This window comes from Carassius auratus, chromosome 20 (assembly GCF_003368295.1).
Source record: "Carassius auratus strain Wakin chromosome 20, ASM336829v1, whole genome shotgun sequence".
NCBI classification, from domain to species: Eukaryota; Metazoa; Chordata; class Actinopteri; order Cypriniformes; family Cyprinidae; genus Carassius; species Carassius auratus.
The window spans coordinates 12,493,569-12,507,069 of NC_039262.1; the positions used below are offsets into that span (position 1 = coordinate 12,493,569).

The 13,501-nt window shown below is 36.9% G+C and overlaps 1 protein-coding gene across 2 annotated transcripts; it reads right to left on the bottom strand.

The window, feature by feature from the left end:
- Positions 1 to 819: 819 nt before the first annotated feature.
- LOC113120972 (protein Hook homolog 1) lies at positions 820 to 13,421 on the bottom strand. Of its 2 annotated transcripts, XM_026291143.1 has the most exons (23): positions 13,159 to 13,421; positions 11,671 to 11,756; positions 11,046 to 11,118; positions 10,886 to 10,936; positions 10,307 to 10,336; positions 9,592 to 9,724; positions 9,397 to 9,464; positions 9,205 to 9,267; positions 9,006 to 9,089; positions 6,472 to 6,635; positions 6,146 to 6,286; positions 5,853 to 6,054; positions 5,655 to 5,765; positions 5,487 to 5,574; positions 5,087 to 5,153; positions 4,525 to 4,665; positions 4,346 to 4,433; positions 4,154 to 4,185; positions 3,967 to 4,049; positions 3,654 to 3,754; positions 3,267 to 3,368; positions 3,081 to 3,149; positions 820 to 2,468 (listed from the first exon to the last, which is right to left on the bottom strand). In XM_026291143.1, the coding sequence occupies exons 1-23, from the start codon at positions 13,201 to 13,203 to the stop codon at positions 2,313 to 2,315; spliced, it is 2,178 nt and encodes a 725-aa protein (XP_026146928.1). In that variant the 5' UTR covers positions 13,204 to 13,421; the 3' UTR covers positions 820 to 2,312. The 2 variants fall into 2 exon arrangements, with proteins under 2 accessions (XP_026146928.1, XP_026146929.1); XM_026291144.1 differs by lacking the exon at positions 10,307 to 10,336.
- Between the last annotated feature and the right edge of the window lie 80 nt (positions 13,422 to 13,501).

Consider the following 13,501-nt stretch of genomic DNA (forward strand, 5'->3'; position numbering starts at 1 on the left):
GATCCATGCAATGACACGCTGAACAAACCATACTCACTATCAGAATTCTTTTATAGCAATAATTCAATATTATAAAAAATTATATAATACAGATTAATTAATATGACATTATGTCTGTTTAACCTGTATAAGAAAACAGATAGGTGGAGATTATGCCTTTCTTTTGCGACTCACTTCTTGTTTGATTAACCGGTGTGAGAGAATGGCCTTCATCTTTAGTTCCCAAATCAAACCTGCAAAAACCTGCTCAGTAATGCCTAGTTTACAAAAACTAATAGTGCTGGATGAACATTGCCCTAGAAAACAACAGAGGCAAGGTCATAGCAACAAGTTAAACATTATAGAATCATCTACGTGTTGCACTGATTTCAGAAGACTGGGATGAAGTTAAAGGTTTTAAGGTGAAAGATAATGCATAGAGAAAGACATTAGTCAGCAAACATAAGCAAGGTTTTTCTGTGATAATAAATAATGTTGAAATCCATATTGTCACAATTTGTTTGTGTTGAATTTTTCGTGTGCCCTCTCAAGACTGAGGAAATATTGCATCATCCATTTGTATTGGCTGGATTTCAGATCCTTGCAACACGCATTTCATTGTGTATTCATGTGAGGGAAAATGCTATCCATGCAAAATATAACACAAAGTTTTTTTGTTTTCAAATATTTAATTTATTCAAAATAAATCAAATCTGAGATCTTTAAAAATTGTGTGTATATTCAGCACCATTAGCGACATGTAACGGGAAACGTTTATATTAGTCGACATCTATCGGTGAGATTTGAGTGGAAACTTAAACAATAAAAAGCAAAAAGGCGGTAATGCAAAACAAACTGTTTATTCATCACATGTAACTGAAGTTTTCAAGTGCTCTTTAACTCCAAATATTATTCTAATATCATTTGAATTCAATCTTATTATTTATCATCTCTCACAAACAATGACAGTGCTCATAAAATAGAGTACACTAATTTAAGAATTCTTCCTTGGGACACATCATACAGAAACATTAGCAGTAAAAAAAAAACAAAAAAAAAACCTTAACATTTACCCCTCACAGGCCAAAAAGCCTTGTTGAATAAAACACCAGAAAAGACAAATCAGAACAGCAATGATTAACCTTACCACTTAAAACTGAATTAATAGTACTTTATCTCCCAACATAAACAGAGTGTATTTTATTCGAAACGCAACAGCTCGTCTATTAGCAGAAAGCTCATTCGGGTCAATCTAAGCAGGAGCAGATTTTCACAATACAGCAAAAGCCATTTCAAAATGCAGCTATATTTTACAAGTCACGCATGTATATTTTAAGATTGGCATACAACACATTCAAAGCCATCACAGCAGTTTACGATGGCCTGTTATAATTCCGTGCTGGTGTTTAAATCCTGATACTTGAGGTATTCACACAGACAGAGAACATTAAGTGGATAAAAAAGGCCCTTCTGCTTGTTTAAAGAGCATGCAAGAGTCCCATCACAGTCAACTGAATATAAAATACCATAACCAACTGAATGAAGCACCTGGATTCAGATTAAGAGTGATTATATTCATGTCTTTTTAATGTACACTAGTCAACATTTGAAGTGGGTCAAAACCTTTCATCAAGTTGTCCTAAAACCAAAATGCGTCCTTGTCTTAGGACAACCTTGAACTGTTTTGATCTACTTCAAATATATACATTAATGTAGTTTCAACGCATGTTGTTGTTTGAGAAAGTCACTGTAATAGGAACAAACTAAGAACTTTGGTGTCCAGCACCAAATACCTCATCATCCTGATCGACGGATTTTGATTGGCTAGGGTAAAATGTGTCTGCATATACTTGTCAATGTTTTATATAACATGCCTGCACGATTACAAATATATTCCACGGCTGCATAGTGTATCGTTGGAAGTCATTTTCTAGCAAAAGCATGCATGCTATCCTTACAGGACACATTAAATGCATTTCTTTCCACACAATCTGAGTGAGCCTGACAAAGGACTGACCTGTGTGACCTTTAGAATGGATGCTGGTTCAGAAGTGACCCTGCTGCAGACTGTCACAGGTGTGTGTTTAGTACTGAAAGTGAAAAAGACTGCTACTGTACATAATTGTGTGCTGATTGAGTAACTTTCAACAGAGTTCAGTCCCTTGTACATTATTATACATGTGTAACTGTAGAGAGTGATCAGACGGGGAGACCCTAATGTTCATCATGGCATGCTTGTCCCCTTGTTTGAAGTGTACTTAAGGTCACTTGAGTGTTCATGTGAGGGAAAGAAGGAGAAGAGCAGGAAGTTGGGGAGATACTCGGGAACAAGGTTACTTGGAAGAAGCGGCAGGCACGTTGATGGACATGGTGCGCCGGGCGTTGGTCACCTGACGCTGCTGAGCCAGGAAAGACTGGCCGGGCGGCACTAGAGAACTGGATCGCCCACTAAGCCGTGACTCGATCGCCATCTTCTGGAAGTTCAAACTCTGTGTTTTGCACAATATGAGGAGAAAAAATTCCAGAACATCAAGCAAATTACTGCAGACTGTTTCTTTTCATGTTTTAGATATTATAAGACATTTAACAATTAACAGGGACATTTTAAGTGACATTCCATAAAGGGATAGTTCAACCAAAAATGTATCATGTCACCATTTAATGATCTTTTACTTGTTTCAAACCTAAAGTTTTTGTGTTCTGTTGAACACAAAATAAGCTATTTTTAAGAATGTTGGTAACCTAATAGGTGATGGTAGACAATATCGCTAATATATGTCTATAGCTACTTTCAACTGTTTTGTTACAAAAATTCTTTAAAATAGCTTCTTTGGGTTCAGCAGAACAAAGAAACTCTTACAAGGTTTGGAACAATAAGTTGACAATTTTTGTTTTTGGGGTGAACTGTGCCTTTAAATAAAAATAATAACAAACATGCTCACACATACATGCATAAATAATTTTTATATCATCTTTAATTGCAGCACCTTAAATTGAAATATACAAACAAAGAAATGGCTTACAGAATCTTAAATCTAAATAAATAACAGCATATTTAATTTACACTGTACTTTGTAAACTATTGAGTCATGTCACTGTACCTTATTATACCAAGCTGTCACAATTAACTTCTCCTCGTATTCCTTCAGTTTGGCCTGCTCACACTCCCGCTGAGTAAAGAAGAGAGGATGGGAACAGACATGAGTAGAAAGTAATTTAGTTGTGAGTGAGAAAGTAAATCTTCAAACCGCTAGATATAAATAACAGAGAAAAGATGGCTGCTCTACCTCCAGAGCAATGATCTTCTTCTCTTTCTCAGAGAGCTGCGCTTTCAGTGACTGAATCTCGGCTGAGGCTGGATTTAGCTTGGGATCCAGAGCTCGAATCACCTTAGAAATGCACAATATGATGTGTAATCATTGGAAATGATGAGTAATAACTGTTATATTAAGGCATGTAAAAGAGCTCAAAATTAAGCAAGAATGCATATATTGGCTGGTTAAACCTGTAGTTATTTGATGTGCAGAGAATGACAGAATATATCAAGTTTATGATTCAATAACAGAAAAATACAGAGGACTTCAAAATGCCTACAAATCTGTACCAGACCAGAGCAAAAGACAGTCAGTGGTAAAACAAGGTATGCATTTAAGAGCTGAAGTTCTTGTAAATACATCACGGGCTTTCTCCAGGTACATCTTGTATCGATCCTCCATCGCCCTCATGTCCTCATCTTTCTTCTTCAGTGCTGCAACCAGCTCATCCATCTTCACACCTGAAAGTGACATTTATCTCTAAAACTGAGAGGAACTTTAAAGACTTTTTGTTTGTCTTAAAGAGGATCAGAACATCATTCTAGATCATGGACATCAAGGTTCACAGTTTGACACAAAGTTGATGGTTTGAGTGCGTATATGTGACTTTCTGAGGTCATGAAAAGCAATGTGGGATAAAAATATAGGGTCAGGTCGAGAGTTAAAGGCTAACTGGTTTGAGTGGCATCTGGCTGGAGGTCCTCCAACAGCTCTTTCTTCTTCATGATTTCATCTTGTGCTTCATTCAGTTGCACCCTGGGAAAAAAAAAAAACATAAGGACCATCCATTTCACAAAGTGCATGCTCAAAAATAGCTAAAACAACAAAGAAATCAAATTTGATAAATTGTCTAAACTTACATATGAGCATCCAGCTTCCTTTTCAGATGAGACTGTATGAAAGCAAACATATAATGCAACTTTTTAATAAAAAATACTACATCCAGAATGAAAAAAAAAAAAAAACTAGATCATTTGCAAAGCACATGCTCTCTTGTATAACTGACACAAATGTGCAAAAACAGCACCACCAAGTGGCTCAAACACACTTACATCTTCAGGTTTGGCTCCTTGTGTCTGCAAGGCCTTCTGTAGATCCTCTACCTGCTGCTGGAGTTCACTGATTCTTTCTCTGTTTAACCTTAATACACATAAACAACACAGGTTCACATGTAGAAAAGCTACTGTATAGTTGGTTACGTATACATTTGATATATTATGTCAGTCTGTACCTGTTGTCAGTGTCCAGCTGGCTGCGTCCGCGCCGGGCCTCCTCCAGCAGCATCTGCAGCTCAGTCATGCGCTCGTTCTCAGACTCCTCATGCTGCAGCTGCAACATCTTGTTCTCATGCTGCAGACGAATGAACTTCTCCCTGGAGATGCAGAAATACACATCAACATATACAAAACGCACATATTTATACTACAATGATAGCTAAGATTTGATGCGCACTAAAGATAAATGTGAATCACATTAGACATTAGGTTCAGTATACTAGTCTTGCTATTCACCTTCTGTTTGAAGTGTGTTATTTAAAACAGTAGTAAACAAAACCATCTCAATCTTTGCTCATTTTTTGATCAGACTACCAAATATGAAGACATTTCTGCACAAAGTTAATATCAACTTTCCACAACAAATCAGCATTTCAGAATGATCTCTGAATCATGTGACACTTGAGACTGCAGTAATAATCGTTGTTGAAAAAAAATCTACTTTACCCTTCCAGGAATAAAGGGCATTTATGGAAAAATGTGCAATTTTGTATGCTATACTTCCTATATATAACATACCTGTACTCAATGGGCAACATCTCAGCTGCTAGGTTGTCATGGCTTGGACTTCCTGTTTGATACTTGCCTGTGAAGTGTGAAATAAGCACACGTTCAAGTTTCTTTTTCAGTTTGTGTTAACTGAGCTGTGAAGTGACCCAGACAGATCGCTTGAGCTGGGCTCAAGGCTGCACTGTGGTCGGAATATAAATCTAACAGGCTGTACTGCCTCTGAACCAGCAGATTTGCTTGAATTTAAATTGGCTATGCCAAATGAATCACAGGAGTGGAGGAACTGTTATCTCTCTCAGCAGAGCCCGCCTGCACTGACTCATGTCTGTGAGCAGCAGTCTTCATTCAAATGCAATCTTTTCCTAGTGGCACACGGCACTATCGCCAGATGTGGGGTCTGCAAACATACCTGCTTGTAAAAGCTGGGCCTGTTGGGCCTGAGTGCATCGCAGCTCCTCATTAGTCTCTCGGAGAGTGTCCCGCTCAATGCTGATCCTCTGATGAATCACACACAAACACAGTGGTCACAAGGTTTTGGCATGTGTATGAGTAATTGCAGGTGAATATGTCAGTCTACCTCTTTCTCCTTTAGTAAAGTATCATATTTCTCCTGAAATTTCTTCATCTCGAAAACGAGGTTATCAGCCCTACGGGACTCATCAGAGAGTTTCCTGTGGAGCTCCTGACCCTGAAGTTCCAAAAACAAAGTAGTGTTTATCTTTTATGTTCATATTTCACTTATCACCTGAAAGGAAAACTGCTAGCACGTTTATACCTGTCTCTTGTAAGTCTCTAACTGAGCTCTTGCAGCGTTAGCTTTGCGTAGCTCCTCTTCAAGGCTGACTGTGTTGTGCATGTAGGTCATGTTCTTCTCCTCCAGAACTTTCACTTGCCGTCTGAGGTCACTTAGATCTTCTAACTTCTTCCTGTACGTCTCAACAGAGGCCTCTAGCTTGACTGCCCTGTCAGAGCAGCTCCTAAACAAACAGATCAATCCTGGTGACTTCCCAAAACACCCAAAGAGGATGCTGGCAAAAACGACTTGTTAAAATATGACCGAGCACACACCTTAATATGTCTAATTCATCTTTAAGCGACCGCGACTCCTCTGCCAGGCTGGTCAGTTCATCGTTACGATGCTGAAGCTCCACTAGTTGTTTCTCCAGCTCTTCACAGTGGATGCGGTAATCATCTTTAGCTGCCTCAAGCCTGGTTATTACACACATACACACACTTTCATTATTTACACTGCATGCCATTTCAAACTGAGACATTCTAGCCACCCTTGGTTCATTATTTCAATGCTTGTCTGCTTCATCAACAATATTCAGAACATCAGCAAGTTAATATCAAGCAAGTTTCAGACAATATTTGGAAAGTCCCACTGTGTCTACCTGAAGTTCTCCTCCTGAAGCTGCTCTAGCTGTAGTTGTAGCTGGCTGTGCTTCCTCCCTGATGGAGTACTGGGGTCATCAAAAGTATCAAGCTGACTGGCTCGATCAGTCAAGAGGTCATTTTCTGCCAGGAGGCTGTTCCTTTCCTCCTGTAGCATTGTCACCTGTTTAAATGGCAAAAAGGTCAAACATCTCTGGAATTATTTATGGAAAACCTGATGATGTATGACCTACAGTGAGTGCATATGACAGGTGTGGCATATTTGAACATAGGATTGTATGTAGGGTTGTACTGTATTATGTACACTACCGTTCCAATGTTTGGGGTCAGTATCCTATGCCCACCAAAGCTGCATTTAATTGATCAAAAATACATTAAGAATTATTACAATTTAAAACTACAATTTATGTTTTCTATTTTAATATATATTAAAATGTAGTTTATTTTGGCGATGGCAAAGCTGTATTTTCAACAGCCACTGATCCAGACTTCACATCACACGATCTTTCAGAAACCATTTGAATATTTTGTGAAACACGTCTTAAAGGTGCTGTAGGGAACTTTGGTAAAAAAATTTTTTTTACATATTTATTAAACCTGTCATTATGTCCTGACAGTAGAATATGAGACAGATAATCTGTGAAAAAAATCAAGCTCCTCTGGCTCCTCCCAGTGGTCCTATTGCCATTTGCAGAAACCATCGCTCCCGGTAAAAAACAACCAATCAGAGCTGCGGTCCATAACTTTGTTTGTGTTCAAAATGTAGAAAAATGTATATAATAAGCGAGTACACCATGAATCCATTTTCCAAACCATGTTTTTGGCTTGTCCTGAATCACTAGGGTGCACCTATAATAAGTGTTTATATTCTGACTATTTTAGATTGCTTCGGGGATACCGCGGCGGAGTAACCCAGTACCTTTGTGATTCTTCAAAGACATAAACAGAGAGAAGTAGTTCCGGCTACGATGTTCTTCCGCAAAACGCAAGCAGTTCTGTTTATTAACCGCTAGAGCGTCAAAAGTTCCCTGCCGCAGCTTTAATATTACATTAAAATGTTTGTGGAACATGCGATACATTTTTACATTAAAACTACATTTACAGTCACTTTTGATCGATTTAATGCATCCTTGCTGAATAAATAAATTAATTTCTTCAAAAATCTTGCTGACCTCAAACTTTTGAATGGTAGTGTATATATACAGCATGATTATTCTAAATTATATTATATTAAATTATAACAGATTACAACTAGATTTGCATTTAAATAAACATTGTGCTGCACCACTACTTACCACAGAAGGAAATAAAAAGTAAACCAGTTTACAAAAAATAAACACTTTCAAAACTAACTAAACATTAAACAATTTATCCATTACAATTGTGTGTATAAACTCTAAATTGATGCAACTTTATATTAAATTTGCAAATTAAATGAAACAATTCCACTGTTAATGTTAAGCATGTTAAACCTCCCACACTCCAAAAGCAAATGCATATTATTTTTGTTTTAGAGTGTGCGCCAAAATATAACCCAGTAATTTCAGCTCTGAATCTATGAGCTCTTTTTGCAACAAAAAACCCCAGATAAGACCCGTTTTTCAGTGGTTAGATTGGTTAGTGTCAATGCAGTGTTTTAGTTTTAGTTAGCCTAGGTTGCCATGCATTTGTTTAGACTTACCTCTCATAGGTCATGGATACTTTTACAACTTAATCTGTCAAGAATCAGCAACACATCAATTTCTAACCCATTTACTGTGTGTGCACAGGAAAATTAACATAGCAGTTCAAATCCTGCAAATGACCTTTAAATGTACTATATTCATCACAATTCCCAAAAGGGAAATATATACCTAAACATTTTATAAAATACTGTACATGACAGATTATTTCTTTGAAAAGCTAAAATACATCAGCCTCTGCAGAGACAAAGAAAAAATGCTTGCATTCAAGGCAAAATCTGTCCATCCGTGAAGGTGAATGAACAGAACAGCAGAAATCAGAAATGCTGTTCACTGACAATTACAGTCTGCAAACACAGCCACTTAAACAAATGCTATCTCTGGATTTCTTTGACCAATGCCTTTTTTATGTAGGCAGCTTATAAATATTTCAGCACTGGTGTTTCTTTCAGCACTGGTGTATATTCATATCTAAAACAAGTAATAATAGTAAAAATAGTAATAATATTTATGTGCCATTTTGGTTTTCGATGCTTGAAAGATTTTTGCCACAATCTTACTTAAGACTGTCACAAAAGTATCAACAGTTGTCAAGCAGCTTTATAGCAGAATTGAGTTCATAACTTATAATATTTGCTTCAGTTTCACGGTTATAGAACTGAATTGAATCCACTAAATTGAAATGAATAATGACATTTCTTCTTGTAGAACTGAAATTGAAGTCATTTCAGAACTGATTAATTTGAACACTTATTTCCTGTTTATTACTGTAAGGTCCTTTGAAATCTGTGTATTACTGTATATAACTATGTGATAATATTATTATATCTTTGTTAATACAAACCCCTCACCTGCATGTCGAGCTCCTGACAGCGCTGTGCCAACTCTTCTTTCTCTGCCATGACTTCAGTCAGATCCCCCAAGGCTTTCTTTAACTACCAAAAAACCAGCATCATTGAACAATACTACAAGATACTACATTTAACAACATCGATGCTCTGACTTTCTCACACTGACACTGTGATGATGTTATATGTCTGTATTTCTTACCTGTTGTTCAACATCTCCAGGATGTTCTGTTCCTAACTGAGACATAGTCTCCCTGTTCATAAGCTGTAATGAATAAAAAAGCTTTGAAATTCATATTATATATATATATATATATATATATATATATATATATATATATAATATATATATATATATGACCACATAAAAAAACCTGAATAAAATGAATCTGACCTCCTGAATAGCAGTCATCACCACATGCTGTACAGATTCCTCCAAAGTCATGATAATCTGGACATACTCTGAACAACAAAACCATCTTGCTAAGTTAAAATAATGAAATATATATGGATCACCAGGAAAATGGCAGTATACAATGATAGTAAATAACAACATTTTAAGGTTCGGGTGAACTATCCATTTAAGTACCTTGTTTCCTGTCACATTTGATTGCACACCCCAGGATGAGCTGTAGGAGGCGTCCCAGCTCTACCTGATCAGACTGCTCTACCACACGCATCAGATCAGGCAGAGGGAAATCTGTGATCTGCTGAGCCAAAACCTGAGCCCGGAGCGATCAGAACACATACGCATTATTACAATCAATCAGTTTAAGCATCGGGGCATCATGGACAATGATTTTTGAGGGGGCCCGTGGGGGGTAGGGGGTGGGGGATAGCACTGTATAATTCATATAGGATTATGTTTTATTTAAATTTTTTCCTTTTTATTCGAAATATTTCCAAACATGTAAATTATATTATGAAATATCCCGATTCTCAAATATGTGTAGCCTAAGTAAATGCGTTTCGCACCTTTTATAGGTTGTTATTTGATCAATAAATGGAGATGGACAAAGTAGACTAATTGTGTAATCTATAAACTACACATAAAAATCTGACTTTTTACCTAAGTGCCAGATATGGGTGTCATGCCATAAAATATTTTTAATACAACTTTATTTGTATTTAATATGAATTTTAATAACAATTTTGAAAGTTACTTTTTTTATTTTACAGAGTTACATTACATTTACATAATAAATAACATTTTTATTCAGTCTATCCAGAGTTCAGGCACTCTCAAAAAACTCCCATTATAATCACTGAAGCTCTTTACACTGTGAAATGAATATCTTACTTACATTCGTATGCACATCTGCACTTTGTTGTTTCTGATGAGAGAATTCGCCAGAGAATTCAGTCAGTGAGCAAGTGAACAAAACTCATCTGAACGTCTCTGATTGGCCAATGCATTCATAAGCTCAACAGAATCATGTTTGATTGGTTATAATGCTGCGCTGTTCAAACTCATCTGTCTCTGGCTTAGCGTCAGCCAGATTTGGATTTAGCAGCTGATGCTGTGCCACACTGAACAATCTAATCATAACGGTGTAATTGGATCAAATATATATATATATAAAACTATTATTTGGCTATTTTTTTTGTCTTTTGGAAGCTGCATTCAAAATCCACTCAGCTCAAATCTGGGGGGGTACATGCACCCTCACTTTAAATGGACATGACGCCTCTGTTAAGCATGGTTATTATATCTTTAAAATAAATTATGAAAACAAATTGAAAAAAATTGCAGGCATTAACACGGTCATACACATAAACCACCCATCATGTGACTGTAGAAATATGTGTAAATTCAGAATGCATTGTGTCAGCTGAAAGACTTAAAGCCTGACTGATGATATCTGAAACAGTGTGTCTTTTACCTCATTATAATAATCGACAATCATCTGCAGGATCTTTTTGAGATTGTTCATCTGTAAAAATGGAGAGAAACAAAGACTTTAGCTATGACTAACACATTATATTTGGCATGTTCTCAAAATTAGCTTTAAGCACAAAGGCATAAAAGAAAAATAAGTCTACCTTGAGTCTCACATTATCTCCAACATCCTCTTTAATGCGGGCCAGCCAGCTCTCATTGAACCATGAAGGATCTCTGTAATTGAAATATATTGATCATTGCAGCACATTTTATCTAATTCAGATACTTTTAGATGCTTTCATTCAGATCAGATGGCAAAATGAAATCAAATACATTTTGATCTTATCCCTTCCTTCTTTAATATAATCAGAATTACCTCACACTCTCAGGCTTTCTGATAACAATATATAAATGTAAGTAAACTTGAATGTTTATTCAACAAATAATAAGGTTTCAGGTAATATGACTCTGAGGACTTCCCACAACCCAATGCAAGTCATAAAATATTCACACTCTGACAAGCTGAGATATAAATCTGTAATGCTGGCCTGGAAAAAACTAATCTGATTTAGGAGAGCAAGGAGGGAAGCAAAAAATGGGGGGAAGTGAGAAATGTAAACAACAGTTAAGTATGAAAGAATGAGCCAAAGAAACTGCAGATCAACGGGTAGTACATGGCACTAGCAACGTTTGAAGTCATGACTCATGGGTAATGAAATAAATACAACGAAAGCAAGTTGCATTGAATAAAAGCATCTGCCAGTGAATAAATGTAAACACACTCACATCTGATGCAGAGCCTGAGACATGGCTGCCCCTGAGGTCAGATCCTCCACTGTTTTACAGGGGGCTGCAGTTTTGAAGGTTTGCAGCTGAGGCATATACAAATAAAGAAACAGACGTAGTACTATAATAAACAATGATAAAATACAAAGAATATGCATGACATAAGGGGTTCCCAAACTTTTCTGTCCGCTGAACCACCTTATACGTAAAATATTAAGGCTACTTGAGATATTGTTAATATGTTAAAAAAAAAATTACATTAATATTGTTACCTATAATTGTTAAAAACTTTTTCAGTTTTATTTTGAAATAATTGTTGTGTAGTCATTTTGGCACAATTTCTTTTTCCTGAAAATGCTTGTTAATGTTCATATTAGTCTAAACTTTTTTTCTCACACAGTCTATAACAACATCCTAAATATTGATTGATTGATTTAATGATTAATTGATTGATTGACCCTTTTTGCACTTTTTGAAAAAAGAAAAAAAGAAAAAAGAAGAAAGTAGTAATTTTTAGGGCCGGTCATTTTTAACCGTAAACACCAAATTTGGAAAAAGCATTTTCAACAAAGCACGAAGGTTAATTTTACATTTGATTTAATTATTAGTTTCTTATCAACTTGTCATTTAGGAAACCCTGCATTACTACAATAAAAGGCAAAATCACTACTGACAGCATGATAGTATATTTAATAGAAAATCCTGGAGGTTTGTACATTTCGGTTTTGTCATTCGAACTGCATAGCATATAGCACTCCCACTAAAGAAAAATACAATTAACATTAACAAAATGCTCCATCTTGTTGTTAAGGGATATATTAACTAAATATTTTTTGCACTGCATTACATTTTTTCTCCAGTGTCACACACACACACACACACACACACACACACACACACACACACACACACTGTATGTTTCATTTTACAAGTCTTTGTGAAAACTATCCAGGAGGGCCCTTGGTGTAAACGCAATGTAAACACAGTCATGGATCAGAGCCAAATACAGAGAATCGCGATCACACACCGCAGTCAAGAATCAAAACGCCATCATATTAAACTGAGACGGGGAATATCTGATTGCATAAAACACATTCCACAAATACTCTAGCTAACCAGATTAGACGTCTTAATCGGATGAGGATGGAGTTGGCCGTGACTGTTGGTGTTGTTTACATCATGTCTAACAGCATTCTGAGTCTTGTTCGTCTTTATGATTTTTGTATATATTGGTGTCGCGTGTTGAACGGGAGCCGCTTGGAGAAATGAGCGCATTTTTAAAGGTTGATGCACCGCAGAGCCTGTTTGGTTTACAAGAGCAAGTGCACACATTTAAATGTCTTATTTCCGGTATTTGACCATGGCGACCTTCCGAAGAAAACGACTACCTGAGACAGGTAACGCTATGGTCAAGGATATGACCGTAGATAAATAAACGATTCCTGATTCCAGTGACCTTTAGAGCTGAACTGAAAGATGGGATCTTACCCAAATAATCAGGCTCTCGCACAGCACCGTTTTATTTAAATCCATATCTCCTCTGGGTTATCGGGAAAATATTTCCGTCCACCTGTCAACAATGCGCTTCCCCTTCCCACCTGCGTGTGTTTGCCTAGCGCTCACCAGCGCTGCGTTCACGTCTATTGCGTCTACGCATTGATTGATACGTAAAGGCTTCGTGAATGTCCGCCGCGGACACAGCGCGTCCTGCGTTGATAAGGATTTTAAGAGAGCAACAGCAAGAAATAAAACACCAATGGTGTACTGAGTTCAGGACACCGTGTAGCCAATCAAAAGAGAGATCCGAGGAGACTGGCAGAGCAGAGAACAC

Excerpts from the sequence above, each read along its gene's own strand:
- LOC113120972 (XM_026291143.1), bottom strand. The coding sequence starts at position 13,203 with ATGGATTTAAATAAAACGGTGCTGTGCGAGAGCCTGATTATTTGG. Across the intron at positions 9,465-9,591 it reads CAAATGTGACAGGAAACAAG|AGTATGTCCAGATTATCATG; the intron begins GTACTTAAATGG and ends TTTGTTGTTCAG. Across the intron at positions 3,150-3,266 it reads AGAAGATCATTGCTCTGGAG|CGGGAGTGTGAGCAGGCCAA; the intron begins GTAGAGCAGCCA and ends TTCTTTACTCAG.